Source organism: Manihot esculenta, chromosome 6 (genome assembly GCF_001659605.2).
Source record: "Manihot esculenta cultivar AM560-2 chromosome 6, M.esculenta_v8, whole genome shotgun sequence".
Classification (NCBI taxonomy): Eukaryota; Viridiplantae; Streptophyta; class Magnoliopsida; order Malpighiales; family Euphorbiaceae; genus Manihot; species Manihot esculenta.
The window spans coordinates 29091350-29105363 of record NC_035166.2 but is presented as its reverse complement, the minus strand read 5'-3'; the positions used below and the strand labels follow the sequence as shown (position 1 = coordinate 29105363).

The window sequence follows — 14014 nt, the reverse complement described above, 5'->3', positions numbered from 1 at the left end:
ATTACTATAATATATAATTTCATAATTATAAAATTAATATTATTCGGTGATTAGATATATAAAAATAATTCAGTTTACTTCAAAAAAAAAATTCAGTTGTAATTAAATATATAAAAATAATTTAATAATATTATATATATTTATTTAATAATAAATTTTTTTATTATTTTAATAAATTAATACAATAATACTGTTATTATTAAATAATATCAATACTTTTTTAATCATATATTAATATTATTTTATAATTTTATAAATTATTAAAATTTTATAAAAAAATAAATAAAAAATAAAAAAATAAATAATGACCTGGCGCCACTTTCTTTCATAAAAAAAATAACATAATAGCTGATACTATTCTAAATAGTGCTGGCGCTAAGTTCTAATGCTTGTCAAATAGGCGCCAAACTCTAGCGCCTGTCAAATAGGCGCCGGTCTCTCTTTTCGACGACCACATGGCAGTTCAACTCTAAATTCATAAATAATTTTTCTCCCACTTTTAATTTGACAAAAAATCCTCAATACGTTGATAATCTCAATATTTCTTTGACCTTTCTTTTTTGTTTAAATGAAACATTTTGCTTAAGCAAATGACAGTCTCATTTTCTTTTTCATTTAGATTCAAACAAATTTGAAGCTGAGACTTTATGGCACTAGCTCGTTGGTCAAATATTCTTGACAAAGCATGCTCATCCCTTTGAACACAAAAATAAATCCACTCATTAGTTATGCAGTTCTTTTCAAATATCCTTGATTGCTTCCGTTTTAGCCTTAGGGTTCACAACATGTTGTATTCTGCAAGCATTCAAAAGCCTAGTTAATTATAATATGAGTTCGAGATATTATATCAGACAAGAGAGTTAAATTTTATTAATTTGTCATCTCATGTAAAAATCATCTACATGAATTTAACAATATGTATAATTTATATATCTGTATTCGCTCACAATGCTTTATACTTAGACCTAATTTATGTTCATGTATTTATAGAAATATATGAAGTCATAATAATAAAAATCAGCAACTTGTAGGCCACCCATCAAAATCAGTTCCTGTCTTCTTGACAAAAAAAAGTCACTTCCTGGAGATTGGACAAGTTGCATTGCCCCACATGTAACATTAAAATTTAAGAATTCCCCACAGCAATAAAGACCCAACAACTAGAGAAATTATTGTACGAGATACCTTACAGTCTCACAATGTAGAAAAAACCTTTTCACATTGCATCTCATTTTATGGGATAAGTTCTCATCCCCACATCTGTTTTTTTTATGAAGATTGAAAGAATCCATAAAAAGAATACTTTCCACCTCCCATATCCACCATCTCCTCTTGTTGGGATCCACCTCACCTCATCACTGATTCCTTACATGGCTACAGAAACAAACAACAGCAGAAGAAAACTTTAAAAGCTGAGAGAACCAAAGATGAATAAAGAATCCCATTAACAATTTAATAGCAGTAAGGAAATGGGGTGGAGGAAGACAGCTAATGAGCTAAATACGATATATGGACCCTTTGTTTGGAAAACAAGAATTACAGGGGGAAGAAGATGAACATAAAAAATGAATATTGATGCTGAACAATTGCCTAAGTAGTGCTGGATCTTGGCAATATATGAAAAAATGGAGAAATAGTTTCTCTGAATTTTGTTCTCCTTTGACCTCATACTACCTTGTTAACTCCCGGACAACCAGCTAAATAATTTAGAATTCAGTTTCACTAAGCAACGATCTGATCAAGCCATGCTCGCAAAGCCAAATGATCAGTGGGTTCACCTCTGTGGATTTGAAGTAGAACCCTCAAGAGAACTTGAGACTGAAATGGCAGTTTTTTCTTCGGTCTCAGATGGTGATTCCTTCAACATTAATGAAGCCATAACACATCAGGCTCCTCTCCGCAGTTTCTATTTCAACATTCTTTATGTAACAAACCCAATTCATCTGCTTTAAGGGACCAATCTACGTTCAGCCATGAATTAAAACCGCTGAACCCGAGACTAAATGTGAGGTTAGAACAAAGTTTCTGTGATTTTAGGCTGCCTAGTTATTGCCCGGGATCTTCAAATTCAAAATATTTTGCTGAGGCCAAGCAATGGACTGCTACATGTCATCGCCAGGAGACATAGGTGGAGCGAAATTAAAGGGGTAAAATAGCAGAAATTGCCAAGGAGGAGCCAAACAAAAGTTTTAAAGCTATGAAGTCCATGGCAGCTGCTTGAGAAAATGACGCAGCAGAACCGGTACACGCACACAGGGGCCTCAGCTCCTCAGATGTGTGAGTTAAAGAAGCATATCCTAGCGTGCAACTAGTGCCCGACTCCTATATAGAGCTGAGTGTAGCCAGCACTCAAAAATCCCATGAGAGTATTTACACAATCCCCAGGCCTACATGCCCCCTTCCTGTGATTTGGACCTGACACACAACTGTAATGGAACCTCCTTGTGTCTCTCCTGCGTGCATTCTCACCTGGATGAACAAAAGGACACTAAATCCAGTCATGGGAGTATACCCGGGAACAAGGATGGATCTTAAGTGAAAACATCCGAAATTCATCTGTAGTATAAATGCTGTTCTCAATATCTGGAGTGGACGGATCAACATGGTATTCTTTCTTGGCAGATGAAACACGTATATCATCAAATGGATGGTGAACTAGATCCCAAGCTATTAGTTGAAACCTGAAGATCCCACAGCTTGACAGAACCATCATTCTTCGAGAGCTTTTCAAGGGCAATTTTCAAAAGAGGAGAAGTTGGAGAAGCAACAATAACATCAACATGCGCAATGCCCATTGGCATCAGTGCTACTAGGATCAGCACCAGCAAGTAAAAGCAACTTAACGGCATTAACAGCATTGGCAGACCCACCAGAAGCAGCACAATGAAGGGCAGTGATTTTGTCTTTAAGATTTAAGCCCCAACAATAACTTCATTCAACCAGAACCAATTCAGACATAACAAAAAAAAAAAAAGGTACCTTTGAAGAGAATCAAATACAAATCGGTAAGAAACAAGCACATAAAAGGATTGTTAACAATCGAATACAAATCTGAACAGTAACGATGCTCTTTGCACTAAAGTCTCCACCAACATAAAGTTATCATGAAAAAAAAAAAAAAGAACCCAGTTCGAATATTGCAATTTCTATAACAAGAGAAAAAGCTTAAAAAACAGAGAGAGAATAATATCTTTACAATTTAGATCGAATAGAAGGTAGCCATGTATTTGAGAAGACAAATTGCAAGATAGAATTAAAGAGACAAATGTCATTTCGGGATTGGGATTTGAAGGATTTTGATTGGTGCATTTATTAAGTTACCATTTTTACAAGAAGGGAAATAAAATCTCTACGAAGTTATGATTTGAATGGAAGGACCGAATAACTACGGATTCTGGCCAAATCGGAGATAAAATAGAATTAAAAATTGTATTACTTGATAATGAAATCTTTTCAACCACTGGATACCCTGTACGGCTATGCATGCACATTATACGTGAAGGACAAAGATGACTGCCCAGAAAAAAGATGGCGAGTGTCGAAGCAGCTCCATGGCCACGATTTTCTGTTTGTTTCTCGAGAGAATTGTAAGAGAAAATGGTAAAGTGGAGCAACAACGTTCAACGTTGAGGTGGAGTAGAAATTGGAGCGAAAATAGCAGAGTTGGTGGAGGAAAGTGGGTGGACGGAGAAAGCGGAGGACAGTGACGGCACTATCTGATTGCAAAGACGTCGTTTCGGATTGTTATGGAACTGTTAAATAAACTGCATTATTATTAATTTTTTATAATTTCAAAATTTTTTACTCTATTAACCTTTTTTTTAATCTAAAAATATAATTGTTATTTTTCTCACGCGTTTCTATGAAATATTTGTTAATTTAATTAAAAATATAATTTAATTGTTATTTTTATTTAATCATATAAAAATATATTGTAATTATTATTATTTTTGGTATCAAAGTATAAATTAGGTGGTATTTAACTAAAAATGAAAAAAAAATTAAAATTGTAAAAGAAATTAGATTTTTTTTTTTCGAAAGCAAAATATTAAAGAAAGTTAGAAAATTAATGATGAGGATTGAGATAAAATTGTAGTGGTAAATGAGGTAAGAACTTGTGTGGAAATCAGAAATCGAAACATAGGAGAAAGAAAATACCGCGAAAGAAAAGGGACAAACACTATATAGAGTCAAATCGATATTAATAATTAATTAAAATTTTATTTTTGTTATGAAATTTATTATAAATTCCCAATTTTTACATCAAATCTTTTTCACTCGTTCAATAATACCAAATCTCATAATCTCTCCTCCTCTCCCTTCATTATCCCCCGGCGATCGGCTCCGGCTCCATCGTGGAGCTCGCTTTAATGCCAATCCGCCACCATGCCAACCGCCTCTGCTGCCCCCGCTCACCGCCCTATGGACCTCCTCGACCGTCTCGCCTCACCGGACCCTGATATAAAGCTCAAGGCCCTCAGAGAAGTCAAGAACCAGATCATCGGTAACCGCACAAAGAAACTCGCCTTCCTCAAGCTAGGCGCCATTCCTACCGTCGCTTCCATCCTTGCCGAAGCCGACTCTCAATTAGCGGACGGTGACGTCAGCATCGTGGATAAAAATAGTGACTACTACAATAATAACATTATTATCCAGTCTGCGGCGGCTCTCGGGAGCTTTGCATGCGGGTTTGATGCCGGTGTCCGAGCCGTTCTAGATGCCGGTGCTCTCCCTTACCTTATTCGGCTCCTTTCTAATTCCGATGAGAAGGTAATTATGCTCTTTTCTGGGAAATTTCCTTTTCTAACGCTATATTTTCGTGGAAGCAGAACTCTGTTATTTTTGTTTGAATTGAAAGTTCGTGCTTAAAAACTTATTGGTTTGGCTTCACAATATTGAAGCGGGACTGGAAATTGTTATGTCGATGAAACTGCCATATGTTTGTTCTTAATGCCTGTTTATGTAGAAGTTCGCATCTACTCTGTAGTACATTACAAGTAGAGCGATACTTTGCTTTGGTTCTATTTATGCCTTTTGTATTGTGTTAGCATTACTTGATTGTGATTTTGAATATTCTCCTGGTAGACTGAATGCCTTTGTTTGGTCTTCAGGTGGTGGATGCGAGTGCTCGTTCCCTTAGAATGATCTATCAGTCGAAACTAACACCAAAATATGAATTCCTTCAAGATAAAAATATGGAATTCCTTCTATCTTTATTGAACAGCGAGAGTGAAAACGTTACTGGTCTTGGTGCAAGTATCATTACACATTCTTGTGAGACTATTGTGGAACAAAAGTCATTATGTGATGCTGGGGTGCTAAATAAGCTTCTTAGCCTCCTTGACGGTTCTCTGAGTCAAAGGGATGCTAGCTTGGAGTCTATGGCTGCATTGTTCAGGAATAATCCTGAAGTCATCTCAAAGTTTTTGGGACCAGAAAATGGAAGAGCTTTGAGTTCTATAATTGGATTGACGAAGGATAGATATCCCCGCACAAGATTACTTGCCTGCATGTGCCTGATTGTCATAAGGAATTCTTCTTCTTGCTATCTGAAAGATATAGGAATCAAAACCAAATTGGTATATCTGTTACTTGAACTTCTTGATGATCCTGGTCAAGTTGGAGATGAAGCTCCCTTTGTTTTTTCCAGTTTAATCACGGAAAAGGAGGATGTACAGAAATTAGCTTTTGAGGCGAATGCCCTTGATAAATTTTTAAATCACTTGCAAAACAGTCAGTTACATCCTAAGCGATTCCAAGGTATATTGCTGGCGTTGGCTGATATGTGCTCAAAGTTGGAGAGCTGCAGATCTAGATTCCTGTCAATGGAGGTTTGACATTATAGAATAATTGATTTGCACAATTCATCTTTGTAGTTGGTTTGTGACACTGGTTATAATGAAAACATATCATGTCTTAAAATTTTTCTGCATTTAAATGAACTTAAAAACCTGAAGTTAAACAGACTAATTTGGAGGAAATGTAACAGATGGGAATTAGTCACATAGGCTATGCTGGGATTTATTAGTTGAGTTTGGTTGTGGTTCATTGATGGGCTATTGGAAATCTTTGTTGAGTCACAGTTTCATCAATACAGAAGTTAGCATCTTATTGAGGCATTAGGCTAATATTGGAAATTTATCTTTTATTTTTGTTCTGTTTACTTGCATTTTTTATGGATTTAGATGGACAGTTGTGAAGGGAAGTAACCATGTTCTGCTAACCAGAGGTTGAAAAATAATCCTGATGCCAATAGGAAAATAATTGAATATTAGATATACTTCTCATTGATGCCATCAAGTACTTATTGTTCAATTTATCAATAGCTTAAATGCATGTATATGCTAAAGGAGTAAATTATAAAAAATTAGAGATAATATAAGCATTGCACTTAAAAATTCTTATGTCTATTAACTTGCAACTTCTAATATAATCTCCACATGAACCTGTAGGTTTTGAACTCAGTTACTGATGCATTATCTCATGATAGTGCTGATGTACGCACTGCAGCTTGTATTTGCATAAGAAGTGTCACTCGGTCAATCAAGGTGTGCAATATGACACTAAGTTATGATTTTTATATCTTGTATTTTATTTGCCTATTTATTAACTAATGAAATGTCATGCAGAACTTGTGTGCAGGATATTTTATGAATGAAGTTCTTGTTGTTCCTTTGGTCCAGCTTTTGAATGACCCTTTGGCCTCAGTCCAGGTCTGTGTTTGCTTAACTTGTCAATGATAGTGAATAATCTTAAGACACTAATCCAAAAAAGGAAAAAAAAAAGCCCATTTAACAGCCTGACTATTTTACAATCAAATATTAATCATTAGAACAGTACATCTAACTTATTTTATTGTTGCACAGTTCTAGTCTTATTCATCATGTTTCAATTGATATTGTTCATTTCTTCAAATAAAATTGCTTAAAGTATAAAATTATATGGAAATCTAGTCGTATTCGTCATGTTGCAATAAATATCTGTTCATTTCTTCTAATGAAATTGCTTTTAAGTATAAAATTATATGGAAATCCCATTAAATGTAATTATTTCCAGGTTGCAGCTCTTGGTGCTATTAGCAACATACTAGTTGATTTTACAAGAGGAAAATCAACTTTTGTACAATGTGGAGGTGTAAAACAGCTCATCCAACTATCAAAATCAATGGATTCAGCTGTCAGGTTAAATGCATTATGGGCTTTGAAGAACATGGTGTTTTTGGCAGATGATAGATTTAAACAAGGAATTTTTATGGAGTTCACTGCTTCTTTGTTAACAAGCCTTATCTGTGGTAATGCTTACTGTATCTGTAACTATTAGTTTTCTCAATTATGGTGACGCTGTATCTTTGGAGATAAACCCAGTGTTAATTCCTTTTGCCCTGCAGACCATGACGCTTGTGTTCAAGAGCAAGCTTTTGCTTTTGTGCGGAATCTTATTGATGGATCTATAAACTCAGTGGAGTATGTTTTTGCTGAAAATGGTATCATATTAGATGCTGTTAGAAAGCAATTAGAGAGCACTTCAAAAGCTGAAATTGGCATACAGGTTGGAAGCTTTTTAGCTTAGATTTCTTGGAAAATTGAAATTGCAATTAGTAGCTGCTCTATATGGATTGGTGCCTTACTAATGTTAATTTCTGATTGAGAAATATTGTGACACTGTTTGGTTATATGTTTTTGGGTATTGCCAGTTAATTTTTGTAGCTTTTATTGAAATGTTCTCTTGTAGGGAATGTATGTGCTTGGCAATGTGGCTAGTGGAAACGAGTTTCACAAAGAAGCGGTTATGCAACAACTTCTTTCGCAAGTGAACAATGAAACCCAGTCTTTTATAATCAAGTTCCTGCAGAGTAATGACAGCCGTTTGCGTACAGCTGCTGTCTGGGCCGTTGTAAATCTCACATTTCCATCAAGCCCTGGTGCATTTTGTCGGCTTGTTAAACTACGGAGTGCTGGCGTAGTACCTCAAATAAGGAATATGGTCAATGATCCCTGCCTTGATGTGAAGGTCCTGCCCATATCTTAATTTGGATTTCCTTCTTATTCATCCTAAATGTTCAATTATTGAATCGTATCCTGGTGTTTCATTTCGTGCAGCTTCGTGTTAGAACAGTGCTCAGTCAGGCTATGACTTTTGGTGATGGCCTTTCATGATCTTTTCAATTCCTTGAATCTAGCACTAAGATGAGAGATACTGCAGTGTAGTTTTTGGTCTTGACGATTTTGTAATATATGTCCAGCTTATTTGCAGAAGCTTAAAGCATTTGATGCTTCGACCAAGGTTAGTATTCATTTATTTACAGAACTGTTCTGACAATATCTTTGTGGCAGTTGATTTTTTCTTCTTTTTGCCTTTTTCATTTTTTACCTCATCAAACTTGTCAAATGAGTTTGGGCTTGAGGGTTGTTTGTGTCAAGTTGAGTTCATCATGTTGTCATTGGAGAAATAGACTCTCACTTGAAGAGTACCAATGTTTTTTTTTTTTTTCTTTTTATTCTTATGAATGATTCGTTCGTAGCAAGTAGCAACTATCGATTTTTTTAATTGTTCTTTGTTTTGTTGGGAAGCATGCAAACAGTCAAGTTACATTTGAACTGGTAGGAAATATTTTGAGAGTGAGCTTACTTTCCTTTTATTTCCTTCATCTTGCTGCATTCACATCGACATGCCACACTATATTTAGCGCCAAAATACAAATTGTACGTCTTTCTTTTGGAGATAAATATTGCAGATAATTTTATGCTTTCAATTTCTGATTTTTTTTCTTTTTTTCTTTTTTTCTTTTTTTCTTTTTTTCTTTTTTTCTTTTTAAATTTCTGCAGGTACAACACATTGTTTCAGTTTCTTCTTTTTCCAGTTAGGGCATTGTGGAAACTTCTTTTTATGGACACCACTTATCAGGTTACCCTCAAATTCTTATTGCATGATGCATTATGTGTTGAGTTTTGTACGTAACCAGTGATCCTTGCTGTAACACACGGTACAGACATATATTTTGAACCTTGTGACATCCACAGTGCCTGTGAAAAGTTGTACCATCGATCTTAATTTTAGAATTTAATAGATGATTTATCCGCTTCTGCTTTAATTTTATTTCTTGCTTGGGAGACTAGCAAGAAGCACATCAGTGCAAAAATATCATTTTGTGAGTCGCTTGAATGTTGACACTGAGGCAAAGGACAGGATGATGCAGAGGTCGGTTACAGGATGATGAGGAAAACATCTGAAACAATATTGTCGCAGCACATAATGCTGCCACCTTATTATCTTCTTTGCAGAAGTGCAACATGTATCAGCACCTGGAAATATGGAAGATCCCATTATTTACTGAAACAAACCTCGATAAATTCTAAGCGGTGATTTTATTATTATTATTTTTCTTTTTATAATTGGTAATGTATCTCAGCTTTTGAAGGCCCTTTCCTTTTGATGCTCTTAATGTCGAGCAACAATCTCGGTGAATTTGTTCAAATGTATGGATTATTGGATGCATGTCCATATCTTTTTTTTCCCCGCCAACCGACACTTGAGTTTCATTGGAACTGGTATCAGATCTTTTTTATAATACCTGTGCGCGGGTGATATAATTGCGAAGTGAAAGTTAGGAGTAACATCTATTTCCAGTTCATTTATCTGGAAAGAAGTCAATTTGGTGTCAAGATTAGACATTTGCAGCTCGAGTAGTTTCATGGTAGTATATTGAATTATCGACGGAAGCATCTTATGCTCAGGAAGTTTGTTCCCCATATTTAAACTGAATACCATGAAAAATTCATCTAATTCGAACATAATTATGAATTAAACAAAAGAGAGGGAGAGAGAGAGAGAGAGAAGAAAACAACAGCAATTTGATAACGTTATACTAATGCAAATAATTGTCAAGTCAAATTAGCCGACAGAGAGAATGTCTCCGCGTTCACATCCATAGAATCTCATGCTCTCGGTTGTCCTCAATTTTCCACTTATCGTTCTTCATTACGTTAGTGGGAGGAAAAAAAAAAACCTATCAAATTGAAATAATATAGGAAAAAATGAGAGAGAGAGAGTGAAAGCCAGCGTTGCAATTTTATTTGAGTGGCAAAGGAGAGACTTTTATCTTAGAATAAAGTTGTTTGTGATTTTTGATTTTTTGATTCTGGTTTGTTTAGATTTTGATACACAGATCATTCGATCTGTACTCAGAAGCAGAGAAGAGGCTTCTATCTTCGAAGATCTCATTTGTTTGTCTGTCATATAGTTTCACGTTGTTTTAAAGTTATTTGTGATTTTATTTTTTGATTCTCGTTTGCTTGAATTTTGATACGCGGGTCGTTCAATCTCTATTCGGAATAGGGCATTCATTTTGATGGCATTTGAGATCATATCTTCATATTTGGCGATTAATGCTCTGAGCGAGCTCTGGCTATGACAGTTATCCTGTTGGACATTTAACTTTTATTTAATTTTTCAGTTATTGATTTATCGATAAAGTTTAGATTTAACTTTGCTTTGAATATTAGTTATTTATTTATTTTTATTATTTTGTGGGTTGATTTGGGTTATTTGACCCTAGCTTGTGTATTGGTGTGTACATATTAGTTTTGGTATGCAATTGGGGGCAGTTTAATTTGGAATGAATTGAGTTTAGATAGTAGGTTAAACTAACTTTTTTATTCAATTTAGGTTGAATATATAATTGTAGACTTATATTTTCTTTTATATGTGGCCATTATCACTTTTAATGCAAGAATGAACAAAAAGAGGGAAAAATAAAATAAATAAAATTAAAAAGTTATGAAAAATTATAAATATGTTCATGGTAAATTTATGCAGGTAAATCCTTCAAAATCTTGTGGTTGTTAATAAATTTTATACAATTTTTATATGTGTGTTAATGTTTTCCAAAGAGTTTAACCTTCCATTGAATTTTCATTATCTTTTTAATTTTCAGCCACGACTGTGTGTATATAGTTATATACTATATAAGTAAATAATAAAATTATATTTTTTATTTTTTATTATTTACTTTCTAGTGGTAAAAAATAACTATTAGTAAGCCATCATTTTCCTTTTTGGGAGAAATTCATTTTTAAAATCAAATTAATTATTTATTTTGAGTATATTTAATGGAAACTTAATAATTTTTGGATTAGATATTTATATGACAATTTTTCAAATTAAAGTATATATATATATATAAGGTGACTGTTTCAAAAAAAAAAAATAAAATATATATATATATATATAAGGTGAATTTAGCACTTCCTTTTGTAAAAAGGGTAGCCAATTGCTTGCGCTCCATGAGCCAACGCCCATGGCTATGCTTTCGAGTGCGAACTAAATTCGAATCGCTAAAACGACAACGTTTTAATTTATTCCGGTTCAAAGAAATCTAATCATTATTTCATGTCACAGTCATCTCTTGCAGCAGTGAGTGAACAGCAGATTTCGAGCCGCTACTCGCCGTTTGAGAGAGAGACTCATTTGGCTACCAAGGAAAAATCAGAGCATTTGCATAGAGAAAGAAGATCAAGGAGAAGCAGATGTTGAGAGTTGCAGCGAGTAGGTTTTCTTCTTTCTGTTCTACGCAGCCGTCGTGGAGGCCCAACCTGGCTGCCTCAACATTCGTGTCGCGAAATCCGATAATCGGTGGTGAGTACTTTCACCTTCCTTGTAAAGGTTTGAGTCTCCCTCTCTACTCATCCTTCTTTCCATTTTCTAATATTACGAGGATAACTGATGTTCTCGGGTTGAATTATAGGAATCCATCTGGCTGATTATTTGTGCTGCTTTGGAGCTCCATTAGGGATTATGTTGTGCAAATGAAATTGCTTATCTCTATTTTTGCTTAATTATTTTCCATTAAAATACTTGAATAGAGATGTCTCGGTATTCTGGCGTTATGAAGTCTCGGAATTTGATGATTCTTCCCATGGTTTAAAGATTCAAATGGGAATTTAAGGACATTTATGTTACACTTGAAAGTCTTAACATAATTATTTTTCAACAATTGAGTATTAGGAAAGAAGAGAGGCAAAAAAAGGTTGGACATTTCAAATGTTATAAACAACAATGGGGTTATTCGCCCTTTTGTTTCTGGTATTCAGGAAGAAAATTCAAGTACTCATCATTTTTGCTAAGCAGTAGTCAGTAGCACTTGAAATTCGGCAATATAGTCAGTGCCCCCATTAATGTTACATAAATGACGGTCTGAAAATTTTGATATGCTATTCAGTGTTCAGCATGATTGGTTTTCTTGCTTAGTTATTCTCAATTGTTGTTTTTGCATCATGTGTCTTATCATAAAGCTGAAGAACTTGGATGTAAATGAAAGCTTTTCCTTATGGTGAAGATACGTTAAAGAAAGTCAATATATTGCAAATTAAGACAACATATTGGTGACTAAACCTTTTAATTTCTGATCTTCTCGTTTTAAGTTGGCATTGGAAAAGTATAGTTCACAACGTTTTTAAGGTTTGGTTCTCGCATGAACTGTTCATTTTTCATTTTGACTCATTGGGTTTCATTTTATTCATTGGAAAACATGATTAGGGGGCCAGTCGTTGTTGGGGGGTCTTGGCAACAACTTTTCTGGCTTGTTGGACTCATCACATCGGTTGACATGCAGCAATTTCATGTCTCAGGTTAGTTGATTCTTATTCCAATGTTTAAGTCCATGGCTTTATATGTGCTTGATTTGGTTTGTTTGTGCCTAGGGTTGATTTCTTCAAAGTGATGAATGTCATGTAGTATCTAGAAACTTGAGATTGATTTCTTTTACTCTTTAAGATCTTGCTTGAGTTGCTTATAATCGGTTAACCAAGATGTGGCTTTTTGATAAGTTGGAAAGCTGCTGGATTTTTCTTGTTGTAAAGATTAGAATGGAAATTTTTTCTCCAAAAATATTGTTGTCCTCCTAGATGCAAGATATGATTTCTTATGCACATGTTTCTTTCTTGAAAATGATGAAATAAATTACTCTTTTTTTCCTTTCATTTGAAGAATATCAAATTATCTTAGGTCTTCTACATCTACAACATAATTTATCTTGTTCCTTTTGTTGTTCCATTAAGATCTGCTAACATTCTGTTATACCCTTTTCTAATCGGGCCTTAATATTTCCTTGCATTTTTGCAGCAACAGAGGACTTTCATCCAAATGAGGACAGTTCTCAAAGTTGTGGACAATTCAGGTGCAAAGAAGGTGATGTGCATACAAGCTTTGAAGGGGAAGAAAGGGGCAAGATTGGGAGACACAATAATAGCTTCCGTAAAAGAAGCTATGCCAAACGGAAAAGTGAAGAAAGGAAAGGTTGTGTATGGTGTAGTAGTGCGTGCTGCCATGCAGCGTGGTCGTTGTGATGGCAGTGAGGTAAAGTTTGATGACAACGCAGTTGTACTGGTGGATAAGCAAGGTCAGCCAATTGGGACTAGAGTGTTTGGGCCTGTCCCGCATGAGCTAAGGAAGAAAAAGCATGTCAAGATCCTTACTCTGGCTGAGCATATTGCCTAAGGTATTAAATATGTTATATGAAAATTTTGAAATTTTTGGTCTTTGCTGTGCTCGGGACTTTCCATTGTATCGTTGAGGGGGGAACTTTGAAGAGAAGAACCAAAATGTTGTAGGCTTTGTTTAATAGTTCTTTGACATCAGTACAAATGCTGCTGATGGCTTTGTGCTTTGTGCTTTGTAGTAGCATCTGCTTTTCTCTAGACCAATAAAAAAAATGCAGAATCATAGTAATTAAGATCACAGTCTTGCTTCGACGATATTTTAACCTGATGTGATTCAAGGACAAATGAGGTAGCATCTACTATAGATTATTGCATTTGTTTTTGACAAATTGCCTGGGTTTATAAGTATGCCATAAACACTTGAACTCTGCAAATCTATTGCTTGCATGAGTTGTTTGAACTAGGATCTAGGGATCTCCTGCGCTTCCTCTATTTCCATCTTTCCCATGTAGAAAGTATCTAGTTTATGATGGATGATATTTGTGTATTCTTTTTAGTTATATCAGTAAAAAATATTA

At 34.8% G+C, this 14014-nt stretch overlaps 2 protein-coding genes and 1 pseudogene across 3 annotated transcripts; 2 read left to right on the top strand and 1 right to left on the bottom strand.

Moving 5' to 3' along the window:
• Positions 1–523: 523 nt before the first annotated feature.
• LOC110617973 lies at positions 524–3491 on the bottom strand (annotated as a pseudogene).
• A 770-nt stretch (positions 3492–4261) lies between these two features.
• On the top strand, positions 4262–9522 carry LOC110618153 (armadillo repeat-containing protein 8). The gene is made up of 9 exons (XM_021761222.2): positions 4262–4770; positions 5112–5831; positions 6453–6548; positions 6630–6713; positions 7057–7291; positions 7388–7548; positions 7732–8010; positions 8100–8283; positions 8826–9522. Exons 1-8 carry the CDS (start codon positions 4387–4389, stop codon positions 8154–8156), a joined length of 2016 nt encoding a protein of 671 aa, XP_021616914.1. The 5' UTR covers positions 4262–4386; the 3' UTR covers positions 8157–8283; positions 8826–9522.
• A 1833-nt stretch (positions 9523–11355) lies between these two features.
• Positions 11356–13734, top strand: LOC110618155 (50S ribosomal protein HLP, mitochondrial). Of its 2 annotated transcripts, none has more exons than XM_043957230.1 (3): positions 11356–11661; positions 12535–12626; positions 13120–13734. In XM_043957230.1, the coding sequence occupies exons 1-3, from the start codon at positions 11526–11528 to the stop codon at positions 13492–13494; spliced, it is 603 nt and encodes a 200-aa protein (XP_043813165.1). In that variant the 5' UTR covers positions 11356–11525; the 3' UTR covers positions 13495–13734. The 2 variants fall into 2 exon arrangements, with proteins under 2 accessions (XP_043813165.1, XP_021616916.1); XM_021761224.2 differs by having other exon boundaries at positions 11381–11634.
• Positions 13735–14014: the final 280 nt, after the last annotated feature.